At 39.7% G+C, this 13,600-nt stretch overlaps 1 protein-coding gene across 2 annotated transcripts in view; it reads left to right on the top strand.

Moving 5' to 3' along the window:
* SPHKAP (SPHK1 interactor, AKAP domain containing) overlaps positions 1–12,759 on the top strand; it is a 168,352-nt gene extending 155,593 nt beyond the window's left edge. Inside the window, exons 9-12 of one of the 2 annotated variants that reach the window (XM_045775316.2) lie at positions 453–539; positions 2,689–2,741; positions 2,832–3,016; positions 10,889–12,759. In XM_045775316.2, the coding sequence (XP_045631272.2) occupies positions 453–539; positions 2,689–2,741; positions 2,832–3,016; positions 10,889–11,032 (469 nt within the window). In that variant the 3' untranslated portion in view covers positions 11,033–12,759. The remainder of the gene's footprint in view (positions 1–452; positions 540–2,688; positions 2,742–2,831; positions 3,017–10,888) is intronic. The other variant, XM_087864117.1, reaches the window with a different exon arrangement.
* The last annotated feature ends 841 nt before the right edge of the window (positions 12,760–13,600 follow it).

The following is a 13,600-nucleotide window of genomic DNA, read 5'->3' as shown; positions in this document are numbered from 1 at the left end:
GTCTACTGGTTTCTGTCAGAAGTCAAGAAGCAGGCAGATGAGCATTCTGATACCTCCCCCAGCCAGCGTTCTTAGAAGTATCTCAGTCTCCATGGGTATACCAAAGAGTCTCTTGCTGACAGATAAACATCCTCACTATAGCTAGAATGAGGAAGACAAAAGTCATGCTGATTGTCACCCACTAGGTATGGCCCAGTAGGTAGGACACCAGTGCAGAAATTCAAAAACAGTGATGATGACAATGATGATGATGACTGGCTGAAGCCAAAAATGTCTTTTGTTGTGTCTTCCCGTAATTTGTCCAGAAATAAGCATTAATTTAGGAGTCCCCCAACAATATTCTTCTGGGGACTAAAAGAAGGACCTCTTAGAAAGAAAGATGGAACGTCAGTGTTGGCAGTGTGGCCAGGTGGTGGAGACAGGCATTAATATGTAAACTTTTGCTTTGTCAGCAATGGCAACAGTAGTGCCACTAGCAGTCTTGGCACTATGGACCTGGACATTTATCAGGAAAGCATGCCATCTTCTCCCATGATTAAGTAAGTAGCCACTGAGATGCAGTGATTGTGAGACCACTATTCTAATTCCATCTGGCAATCCATTTTGATCATTCAGACTGTCCCCAACCACTGAATCATCATGTCTGTACCGCCATGGTTCCACGTCACTGGAGCAAGAACTGGGGCTTAGAATAGTCCTTTCCTACCACCACTGTTTTCTGGATTTCAAATCTGCCCCCTCTGATAAAATCATTTTGGAAAAAGTTTATCCATATAATCAGAAATATAGTCATTTTACATCATTGGACACAGAGAAGTGAAATCCTTTTAAATCACACCATGCTAACCAACAAAGACTATTGTTCAATAGAATATAATATGAATGGTTTTTCTTTCACATGTAGACAACTGGGACATTCAGTACCAAATGTGTCTATTACCAAACGGTGCCACAATGTAGATATGTCATTACTACACAGTGACTCTGCTTCCCAAGACCTCGGAATCTTCCAAAAGACCAAGGGGAAATGCACTTCGAGGAGCACAACATGTGTTACACAAAATCCAGTGCAGAAAAGGAGAGCCTAAGGTCAGGGCTACATCCAGAATTTGTAATTATTCTGGAAAAGTAAATGAATTAAAATCTATTTTTGACCATTACAACTTAGCTTATGACTATCTGGTCATCTCAGAAAAATTAAAGCAAAATATAAGATGAATGCTGCTCCCGAATCTACTTCCTCAGTTACTCTCTATAGCTAAGTCATTTTTGCTTCACTATGAAGTCAGGTATCCTGCCTGCAGGAGTAATGCTTAGTGATTGAAGGACTCAATCCTTTGTTGTTCCTTACCGCCATTATTCACAAGTAGAGGTGAATGTACACATGATCTTGGATTTGTTTTGTTTGGTTTTTTAAGAGTAGAGCCAAAATACAAAGAAAAAATTACTTTGGGGTAAATTTATTTTTCTCAGGAAACATTTGTTTAGCTACCTTTTTCCATCTTTCGCCAGGGTTAGAGCCTAGGACCCCCCCCCCACATAGATGCATTCAGGCAAAACCAAAATGCCCACCACCCATATCAGCATCCTGCAGCTCTGCGATAGCAGAAACTGTCCCTACCATGTGTCATTTCACTTATCCACTTGCAGAGATCTAGCACAGACTCTAGACCCTTGGGAAATTGGTCATTCTTCTAGAAATAATTCCGTGTGCACAACTAGACTCTGTCAACATCAGGAATACAGTGGAATTTACAGCCAGTAAATCTTAGCAGTAATAGAAAATAGAAGGGAGAATAATCTCATAAAAATACACATTTTAAGAACTCCTCTATTCTGAATTTTCAGCCCCTACAAAAACATAGGGCAACCAAAGTCTTCCCAAGATGGTCACCTCCTTTCAGCTGTTGGGACGTATGCTCTCATTTGGGAAGCATTTACTGAGTCCTGACATTACATCAAGGCTTCCTAACAAGTTCTCACTGTATGAAAACACTTCAAACACGGAAGGTGGCTTTATCTAATGAAATACTTCAGTTATGTCTCTAGTCTTTTATCACCTCCAGCCTACTTCATCCTCCTGATAGAAAAAGAAAAATCCCCATTTTAACTGAGATATTTTGTTGTACAATTTAAGTTTTGCTGTTCATTGGCTGTTTTTTTCCCTTATTTCCGATCAAAGAACCACAAACATTAGAAAAATATTTTCCTAGACTACAATGTACATTTGTTGCTATCATAGTTTAGGGGGAAAAAACATCACTGTGCCAGGATGGAAACATATGGTCCTTTAAATGATAAGTCAAATACAGAAGAAGGATAAGTCTCCAAATCAGATCTAGTGGCCTAGAAGATATTTCCTTGATTGTTCACACCAGTGAAGGTTTATGGAAGAGGAGTTGAGAAGAAGAGAAAGCTGCATTTCTTAACCTCCCACACCAATTACCCCAACAAAACTACATAGTTTTTCTGGCCTTTTTAAAGGGCCAGGGCTGTTTATTGCAGACCCAATAATCCTATGTAACAGCCACACCGATATTTCCCCGGTGTTACTTCCCTCTTTGAAAACAATAGATCTAGAACGAACTTCAGAAGCTTTTAGATCAATAAGATCCATCACCTCATTGTCCATTTACAACTTACTCTTCCTAAACATTACCAACCATATACTGTTGTTTTCTCCCAAAGTGAATTAGTAGAAGAAAAGGAGATTCTTAAAGGACAGTCAGAAAACGTAGAGGGTAAGCCACATTCCCATCATTTTGACACACAATTTGCCTGTGATCTCCCCGTGGAAAGCGTAGTAAGCTTGGACTTGTGTCTGTGTTCAGAAGCTGCCTCTGGAGCACCGGTGGGAGCAGCCAGCCCCCAGGGGAGCCTGCTGGTGATCAACTTTGACCTGGAGCCAGAGTGTCCTGATGCTGAACTTCGAGCCACTCTGCAGTGGATAGCTGCCTCGGAACTTGGGATCCCCACCATCTACTTTAAGAAATCTCAGGAAAACCGAATCGAAAAGGTACCCTCTCCTGTGTTTGGATGTGAATAAATTGTGCTTTTATCACTGCTGGAAACTCGGTAAATTCCCAGTCAATTCATTTAAATTTGAACTATTTGTTCTTTTCACCTTAAAATTGTGACTAGAACTTTGAAACCTTCCACCTGCATGTAGATAATCATGATAACTGTTTCTTTGACCCTCAGTTGATCTCAGCTCCTTGGTGACAATGAGAAAGTGAAGTGAGGAGATGGGAACTTTCTCAGAGTCTAGTGTTTTGTTTCTTTGTTTGTTTTTGTTTTGATGCTTACTTGCTCTGGAACCAACCTCCTCATACCACTCAATTAAATAAAAGGTAGAAGGGAAAGATTTGATAGATACAAGAAACTAAAGTGAGGCCATACTGATATTTAAAACAGACTGTGGCATGGTGTCAACGAGAGGCATGTGTAATCCTCTACTGAACAGGGTTGCATTAGGCATCGGGGAATAGATACCTTGCCAACATCTAAATTAATAGCAACTATCACTCTCCCTATCTCTTAAACTTCCCACTAACTATTATAGAATCTTATTTATTAAGATTGAAGCACAAATCCATCCGCCAATGTCTTCAAGCTCAATTTCCCCTAATTTAAAAGCATGCTCCTTCTAAAGATGTTCAAATTATTAATAATGTTGCTGTATGAGCTTCCGATTGCTGTGTAACAAACTGTCACAAATTTGCTAGGTTAAAACAACACTGCCCAGCTCTGTTGCCAGAAGCTGGGTGAACTCTACTTTGCTCTCTGCTTAGGGACTTGCAAAGCAGAAATCAAGATGGCAGCCTGGCTGAACACTTGTCTGAAAACTGTGGGGAAAAACAAGTTTCTAAGTTTGTTCGGGTTGTCCTAATTCAGGGTCTTGTGGTTGTAGGATTGAGGACCTTTTTTTTTTTTTTTTTTTCGCTGTGCCCCTTCTAGAAACTGCCAGCATTCCTTGTCATGTGGACCCCTCCATGTTCTCATGCAGTCAACCTCTCATACTTCTTCTGCCACCAACCAGAAAACTGTTTTTAAAGGGTTATACAATGAGATTAGGTTCAGCGGATAGTCTCCTTTTTGATTCACACATTATTAACTAAAGAATCCCTCTTGCCATGTACATAATAAGGGCATAATTTTTTCATCCTATTCATGGTCATGAGGATTAGGGCAGAAATCTTGGGAGCTGTTTTAGGATCCTTCCTATCACTGCCATGGAGCATTTTTTAATGTCTTGTTGTCACAAAGTACCCCCACATAATGCGTTATACTTGTTTCTCAATAACCCTGTGAGAAGCGCCAATGGCTATTATTATCCCTTTGTAATGAGCAAGTCAGGGCTCAGAGAGGCTGGCCCATGAGAGAGTCCTCTCATAGGGATGGCTGAGCTTAGTCCTGGAAACTTCTCAGTAGTGTTTCTCTCAGGTTAAATTGCCTTGGAGTTATGAGCTGGATTTTTTAAAAAATATATAATTGCGTTTTAATTCTCCTTGTCAAAATCTAGCAGCCTGAAATGAAAAATCCTTTACCACCTTGCTTGTGTACATGGTAATTAGAACAGCTTCCCCATTTCTGCGTCACCAGCCAATGGCATTGGCTACTGGAAAAACTGAGAAAGAGACCTAATTTATACTGCCCTCTCCCACATCAGCCTCTCTCTTCAACCAATAGCTTATCTTTCTCTTCGTGTCTAGGACTTCCTACCATTCTATAGCGTCTGAATCTAGATACTACCCTACACTTGTCATACCTTTGTTGTCAAGGTAATGAGTGGCTCCCTATTTGATACGTTCTCCTTCCACCTTACCATCCAGCCTGCCCAGCGCAAAGAGTATAGCGAAAGAGCATTCCACATTGGACCCCTCCGTCTTGTCATACACGATCCTAAGGACTCCCTGCCCTGGGGAGAAGAACAAAAACATTCTCAAAAGTGCATCCTCAAATTCCTGGAAAAATGAAAGACAGGCTGGTTTCCAACTTTATCTCCAGAGCGTGACTTGGTGCATTTTCTGATGGTCTCTTAATGAAGTCGATTTTTATACAATCCACCATTTTAAAGAAACAACGTAGTGATGTGTCTCATAAATCCTTATCAGCTGAAAAGACAAGGGGTGTGTCACCAACTTGATTACTAACTTGATTATGTAAATCAGGTCCAGACTTGATATTTATTTATCCTCATTAATTTTCAATTCTCGGAGGGGATACCTGCCTTTGCTCATTGCTGTTTTTCTGAGAAAATAAACACCCCACTAGTGTTATCAAGAAAAACATGAAGCAATGTTTTACTCATTCAATGTAGCATCAGGTCAAGGAGCTTATTTCTAAGTAATGTAACTTTAGGGACAAATAAGCTAATTATTTTCAGAGTCAGTGAACGTTCTCTACACAGAGTGGCTTGTCCATAAATGGGCACTGTTTGTTTTCTGAGACAGAACTGGTCAAAGAAAGCAAACCCGTAAGCAAAATGTTGATATCCTTTCTCTTATCAGTGCTGCATCTGGAAACCTCTTTCTGATTGTTTTTCTTAATTAGTTAAGTAGTTATTTTCAAGTAGTGTGGAAGAGAGATTGTGGCCTCCCATGAGGCTGTGTCACACATAAAAGCATCAGTGTCTCGCGGGCTCCTTCTCAGTTTGGGGAAGATTAAAGAAGCATCTCTGTTAAGTTCAGAAATGTCATTTTCCCACCATCACTCGAGTATTAAACATCACTCACAGATCTATGCCCTGAGTCCCATTTGTATGAATTCTGAACTTTTAAAATAAATTTAGTTAGCAATTTTCCCGCTAGGATGTGCCCCACTCTTCCACCCCCCTACCTTATGACAGTACAGGTGTGAGCTAAAGGGGAGAGGGTATCAGAGTAAATACTGAAGGAGCTCATCTTTCCCACCATCGACCTTGGAGTTGAAGGGCACTTAATTAAAGTCAGCTTATAATGAATTTCAGCCCCATTTCAATTCAAAAGGCAAATTCCAAACATTTTTAGTGCTCCACGTAGTGTCACTCTTTTCTGATAAAATGACACTTTTGTTTTTAAGCTTTCTCTTTCATGGTGTTTTTTTCTACTCACTAAAATGCTATGTCCACTTGAAAGTCGTACACTCAGAACATTCATCAAATGTTTATCGGGCACGTATAATACACCAGGCACTGTTCTAGGCTCTGGGAATATAGGGAACAAAAAGAGACAATATTTCCGACCCATGGAGTTTCCATCCTAGTTCAGGAGGGACCCAGAGTAGGGTGAATATAGACTAGGAGAAGCTCAGATTGTTAAAGAGAAATCTTGAAATGTGATGGAAGCTTATTTTAGAAACGGGAGATGACAGACACATTGGAAGTGGGATTTCTCACACCTCAACTATGAGCTAAATGCACAGAATTACCTGGGACACTTATTTACAATTCATATGCCTAGGCCTTTCCTTGGCCTTGATCACATACAGTGGGGCCCAGAAGTATACATTTTTTAACAACTTCCTTCAAGTGAAGTCATTGTGATGAGTATAAAGTTTGAGACCCCCTTCCATAAGAAATATCTTGAAGGACTGGCAGAATTTGAGGTGCACTTTAAGTATCCTAAATTCCAGGGCAAAGATCGCTGAGAATCCTAATGCCTGATGATCTAAAACAGTTTGTAAACATCATTCACAGTGGCTGACACTATATGCAACTGATGAATCACTAAATTCTACCCCTGACACGAATGCAGTGTATGTTAACTAAATTGAATTTAAATAAAGAATTTTTTTAAAATGTAATCTACTTAACTCAAAGTGAAAAAAAAAATCATGAAGGTAATTGGTTTTTTTAAAAATGACATAGATTGGCCAATTATTCTGCCTTTTAGATACCTTGTATCCTAGCTCCTTTTCTAAATCTAATGAGCTTCTGTGAGTTGGAATGGCCTGATGACTGACTTCACTGTAAATCAGTGCCTTTTTCATCTTTATGCATTTGAGAATTACTTCCTTTTCTTGGAGGCAATGCAGAGAACAGAGGAAAGAGAAGAAACAGGTGGATGCATACTTCCTCAAGAAAGTGAGGGTCAGAAGAGACATGACCTCACCTCTAATTTCTCATTCCATTCTACATGGAAAGTGGTGGAAGGACAATAAGAGAAGATAGGAAGGAAAAATAGGGAAGAATTATATACTGTCTTAACTGAGACTACCTTAATACCATAAACTGAGCTGCTTATACGAGACATTTACTGTTCACAGTTCTGGAGGCTTCAAAGTCCAAAATCAAGGTACCAGCAGATTCCATTCCTGGCGAGGGCCCTCTCCCTCCCTCTGTCCTCATATGGTAAAGAGAGCAAGCTGTGGTGTCTCTTCCTTTTCTTATAAGGGCATAAATCTTATCACAGGAGACCCATCCTCATGACCTCCTCTAAACCTAATTATCACTCAAAGGTCCCACCTCACAATACCATCACATTGGGTTTTGGAGTTTCAATATATGAATTTGGTGGAGAACACCAACATTAAGTGCATAATGGATACTAAATCCCTTTGTTTATAAATGTAAGAAATTATCTTGAGTTGACCCCTTTGTCAAGGTTCTCAAACTCAGTGTGCACTAGAATCACCTGGGGAGATTTATAGACCCAGACACTCTGGCCAATTAAATCAGAATCTCCTCTTGGTATGAAGCCCAGACATTGGAGTTTTCTAAAGGTCTCTGGTGGTTCCAGGGTACAGCCAAGGCTGATAATCATGGCTCTACAGGCCATAATTGCAGGAGCAATATAAAAACCAACTCACTTGTGCTTAATAAAATGGAATTCTGCCTTGGAGCAAAAGAAGGTAGTTACTTTCAGAAATCCAAGCTGAGTGTTTTTTAAAAATCTCACAGCTTGCCACAACTCCCATAGATTCTACCATAGGATTTTGTAAACAATTGATCTAATTTAGTAAATGTGCCTGTGAACATAAAGGTCCTCTACCATGTGACACTCTTCTTCAAATGAGTCTGCCAATGCTACACTATGACAGGATATAAATTCTTCTAGTTTCCTAAGACAAAATATTTGCTCAAGGAAATGCTCTATAGAAAAGGAACCTAATTATTATTGATTATGACATGGCAGGAAATGAAAATATTTGGTTTTTATTTTTCAGTGCATTGGAATGAAAAACTCAGATCCTTGACATACTGAAGCTGATTATAAAATTACCAGAGCAAACACATGGACAGGCAAAATGAAAGATCTGGGGCCAGCTGCTAAGTTGAATATGGTTTTAAAGGCTATAGTAACAAGCTGGGAATGTCCTTTCCTGGCTTCTTCACAATCTTAGACTCATTTTTATTTAGAAATTTCTTGCAGTCAAGGAAGAAAAGGAAGTGTAAGGCCTTCTTGCTCATCAGACCCACAGATGTTTCAAGGTCTTGATGTCTGAGATTAAGTCATCATATCCTCAGAGTAGGCTATATTTAGTGGGACCAGATCATTTTTAAAAGCTGCTTTATTGGGATATCAGACTGGATTTAGAAATCATGACACAGATTCTAGCCTGTGACCATTCCACAAACTAATGGCAGTGTGGCTACCTGGTGGGGCATTTGACAACTTTGGGTCAGCGAACATCATCCTGTGGTCATCACCACAGTGGGAGATCCTCCTTCAGCAAGTCGTAAACAGATGGAAAGAAGCTAGTAATTGAGCTTCTAAAGAGGTCTGAGCCTGAGAGCCTTCTGGGAAGGGCTTAGCAAATATTAACATCTGCCCCAGAGTTTTGATTGTCTCTTAGAGCAGAGACTCAGGGATAAAAGTTGGAAACAAAATGGTAGCCCAGTGAGCCAGAGTTGATAGAGAAAAAAAAAAAAAGGAGCTGAGGCTAATTTTATATTTCTGTGTATTTTATGTTGACTGCATCTTTATAAGACATGTTAAGGGAGAGGAGACAACCTCAAGGGCTGGGTTTCGCCTAAGGCCATTGGTGACACTTGAGGGAAGTCTTGAAGAGAAGTCACCAACTTATGAACCTCTCACAATGAAACCTCAGAAACTTGATGTTCAAGCCATCTCCACTGGTAACACCTACTTTCTAGACTTCCAATAAGAGCTGGAAAAGTCTGATTTGTCAAATCATGCAAAGACATCCTAGCCTTTCTCTCTTTTTCTCTGCTGCTTCATGTTTTCATCATTTGTCCAGCAGAAAACAAGCCTCAGATCATTCATACATGCCAAGATATAAATAACAGCTCACAAATTTATTTTTATGCATCTCCGTAAATTACTAATAGCTGCTAGGAATGTTCTCCTATCTGAAGGTATTTGCCTTTTAAGCAAAGTCTTCACCTAAAACATTAAGCTCCCTAAAATTTCAGGAATCTGACGGACAGGAAGCTAGGCAAAAGTTGCAAAGGGGTCCCAAACAACTGGTTGTCTCTGAAATGCTATCACTGAGACCAAGGGAGCTGAATGGAGCTAACCTTCCATTGCTGTTCTAGTGAACAGTGAAGAGAGGTCCTGGCTATCCTACCCCACAACATACACAACACTGTCAGTCACAAGGCGGTAAGACAAATGCTCCATGATCAGATTTCACTGGGCTGCTTGCCCGCTACCGTTTCTCCAGTCTAGGCTCCGTTCAGCCTCAGCCTACAGCCACCTCTGTGGAGCATCCTATCAATAGAAAATTATTGACTAAACAGCTTCAAGATCCCCATGTTTAAATTACATACGTGTAAATACATTACATAAAACTTAAGAATGAATACTTAGATGAGGTCCATCCTTGATGATTCTGGATGCCATCCCATATTTCACATAGTCTTCTTGGTCATTCTGAATGTATTTGACTCACATTTAGTCATTTGTTCCTTCTCTCATGCAGCAAATATTTACTGAACACCTATCAGGTACAGGCACAAGATAGTAAGATAAGGCTTAGGTGTTGTCCTTCCCTGGGGGATTATTATCTATAAGGTAGTTGCCATTGGCCTCCTATCTGTCTCTTTTTTTACATCATCCTAAAGATCATGCACACGTGTTCATCTCACAAGACCTCAATTTTCATCTGTAAATGCCTGCTTCACAGAGTTGTTGACAGAGCTGAATGAGATCACATGCCCAAATGTACTTCCTATAGGTTTTGGCCTTTAATAACTGTCACTTTTCTTTAAAAGTATCTGCCTAAGGAGTTTGAGAGGCCTTCACCCTGGGCTTCATCCCACAGTGTCATGAAGGGAACAATCTACAATGATTTTCCATCTTCCAACACTTCGACTCACAATTCACCTGCAGCCAAAAACGTGGTCTCTAAGTTGTGGTCAAATGAAGCTGGTACCAATAACTGGGTGACCAGTCTAGGCTGTTTCTTTAATCTTTCTTTTTCCTTTTGCAATGGAAAGCCAACGTCTCTCGAAATGTGATGATATGGGGGAAGGGATTTTTCAACATGGAGTGAGGAGCCAGTAAGTGACCATACCCAAAAGCTTAGCACCTGATTTATTTAGCCTGAATGTATACATCCAATGAGAGATTATTTGAGACAGGTAGAAGGTGCTGGGAGCTATGCTGTAGAGTCCTATCAGAGAGAGTCCAACCCAGAGAAAAGCAGACCTGAGGAAACTCTTGAAATATCTGAAAGACAGACTCTTGAAAGAAGAATTCCATCTAGTCTCTGGCAGTCAATGGATGACAACTGCTCTGAAGAAGAAAATTCCAGTTCACTTGAAAGAACTCTCTAACAGTCTGAATTGTCTAAAAAGAAAATAGACTGTCCTGGAAAATAGTCCCCTGTCACCAAAGACTAAAAATATAGCCTAGACAGCAGTTGGCTTTGGAAGAATGATTGAATGAGATGACTTTGAGGCTCATCTGTGATACGTGAGTCCTAACTCTATGCTTTATCTTAGTTTTTAGATGTCGTGCGGCTGGTTCAGCAGAAGTCCTGGAAAGTGGGAGATATCTTTCATGCAGTTGTTCAGTACTGCAAAATGCATGAGGAGCAGAAGGAGCGGACCCCAAGTCTCTTTGACTGGCTCTTGGAATTGGGATAAGACAGCTAAGCCCTTAGAGTATTCCTTTCCTTTATTCCAGCTTAGATTACAGTGGTTTGCTCTAAATGCTCTAAACTTTCTCAAAACATCCCATCACATCAGCAGAGCTATAAAAAATCTGCTCTTCAAGTCTACTGCACATGGAATAAATCTGAGGAAAAGCAATAGGTCTGTACAAGTCAAGACAACCTATGAGTGAGTTCGAAAGAGCTTGTATTAGAATGGCTGGAGAAACAAATATTTTAATGGGCCCTAAACTGAAAGCTTACAATGAGGCCCCAAATCCAGGCAGGTTGTTCTTAAATATTTTTAATAATATAAAATGATGTGTAGTGTCTCTAATTATGTGAATCAACTAGAAGCAAAGTCACTAGTCAAAATTTGTAAACTATGATGTAACCTTTATTTTACCTTTTCAAGCTGATTAAGGGGCTCTCAGCACTGGTCAACACTTCAGATACGGGTGAGAAATTTCCAGAATTTTGTTACAAAGGACTTTCACTATCAGACCAGTATCAGTGGTTATCAACAGAAGTGCAGGAGTATTATTGACGATTGATGTCCTCTACCGAGGTGATTTCATTTATTCACTTCAACTCACTGATAGTACTCTGCACCTCCCCAACATTATCTGTGTTCCCAACTAACCAGAAAACTATTGGTTTTCAGTTGAGAGTGAGAAAGACTGAAGATTGTCTTGTTTCCGTCTCTGTATTACTTGGGTATCATGCTCACAGAATTCCTACCATAAGAAAGAGCTTTCTTACAAAAAAAAAAAAAAAAAGTCTTTTGAGATAAAATCTGCTTGTGTATTGAATTATATAAGATATAAACTTTCATTTTATTTTTATTGTAAATTATGAAGAGATTATTATCTTAAATAATATATTGAGTTATTAGAGCTTCATAAAACACGAGGGGGTTGTTGTCTTAAGTGTCGTATCTTGACACTCGAGCTCAGTGCTTTTATTATCAGTGTGTTGGTTCTGGTATGGCAGACCTACTGCCTGGGTGACATTTAAAATGACAGACGCAGGATTTGACGTAACCCGCTAGGATCATACACTCTTCCCGATTCAAAGATATTGGCACTTCATGTGGGAAGAAGAAAATCTTATGACATTTAATTTATTTTAATAACAGACATTTACTCTTCTGAAAAATAGAAGTATCTCACGTCTCTCCCTTCAACTAAATGAGGTACACTGGCTTTATTTTCTTGACCAAAGAAGGTGTTTATTAAAGATTTCCTGAAATACCATGCTTTTACTCTATTTTTAAAAATTGTGAAGTAATTTTAAGTGTGAACAAGGCCCCATGCCATCAATGCCGGCCTTATGCGTCAATCACATGTTAAAATGTCAAGAAAGCTTGTAAGCTTTACTTCCTTCTTCACCACACACCAAGGACTCCTCCCCAGTACTCACCAGCCATTTATTCTATTAATGGTTCAAATTGAGGATATGTGTTTAATTTGTCACATTAACAAAATGTCAAATTTTAAAATGTATCCATTATCTCAAGCTGAAAGTTCTTTGTGCTACTAAATGGAAAAGGATATATTTATTTTTTAAAAATCCCAGAATATTGTGTGTAGACGTTTGTTGTGCTCAAATGAATGTTTACGTATCCTATAAAGCACAAATACTGGATTGTAACCGTGTGATCAAGTTATATACGTGTCGTACCTAACGTTGCAAACTAATCAATAAATTTTTGTCGCCAAATTGTGGATCCTTTTTTCTCCAAAAGTGGCTAAGTGCCTCAGAACACAAGAGCCATGATATGATTGGATGAAGGTAGATTATCCTCTAGATAAGCTTCATTGTTACACGTTCAACTTTCGAATAAGCCAATGGTCTTTGAGTAAATTAGTTAGCATCAGTGATATTCATGAAAATTAGCATTTCTCAACCTTGGCACTATTGACATTTGGGGCTAAATAATTCTTTGATTCAGGGGGTTGTACTGTGCCTTCTAGAATGTTTAGCAGCACCCCTGGCCCTTATCCACTAGATGCCAGTAACCACTTCCTTCTGTTGTGACAACAAAAAATGTCTCCCAACATTGCCAAATGTCCCCTTGGTGACAATAATCACCACCAGTTAGGGGCTGCTGGTATAAATAATGCACTGAAGAGGTAGACCCTGGGGCTCTGTAAGGTGTTAGGGTAAAGGAAGAGGAGCCTGTAGTGTAGCCCGTAGTCTCTAGTCTAGGGAATCCCTGTAGGAACTGGATAACCAGGCCTTTCCCTCTCATCTTCCCAAGGCCCGTGGGCTGTGGCCTTTACAGCAAGTCTGGGGGATGGGAGAAAGAAGCACAAGACAGACAAGGCTTGGGGATAAACTGACCTAGACTCCAGTACACTAGAGGGAAACTTATCAGGCTTAGAGGTAAATGGATCAGTGCTCTTTGAATTCAGGAAATAAATTGTTAGAATTTGTGCGAATAAAGCACTGAGACTTCTGAGCACTTTATGCTACTCACTAATAAGAAGGCATAAATATGCTTGTGTAAAGGATTGTCCAGTCGGTACAGTGTAACGTCAAATAAAAATAAACTCTGGAC

This window comes from Ursus americanus, chromosome 1 (assembly GCF_024610735.1).
Source record: "Ursus americanus isolate L20-20 chromosome 1, mUrsAme1.1.p, whole genome shotgun sequence".
Classification (NCBI taxonomy): domain Eukaryota; kingdom Metazoa; phylum Chordata; class Mammalia; order Carnivora; family Ursidae; genus Ursus; species Ursus americanus.
Note: the sequence above shows the minus strand (reverse complement) of the source record. Positions and strands in the feature narration are given on the sequence as shown.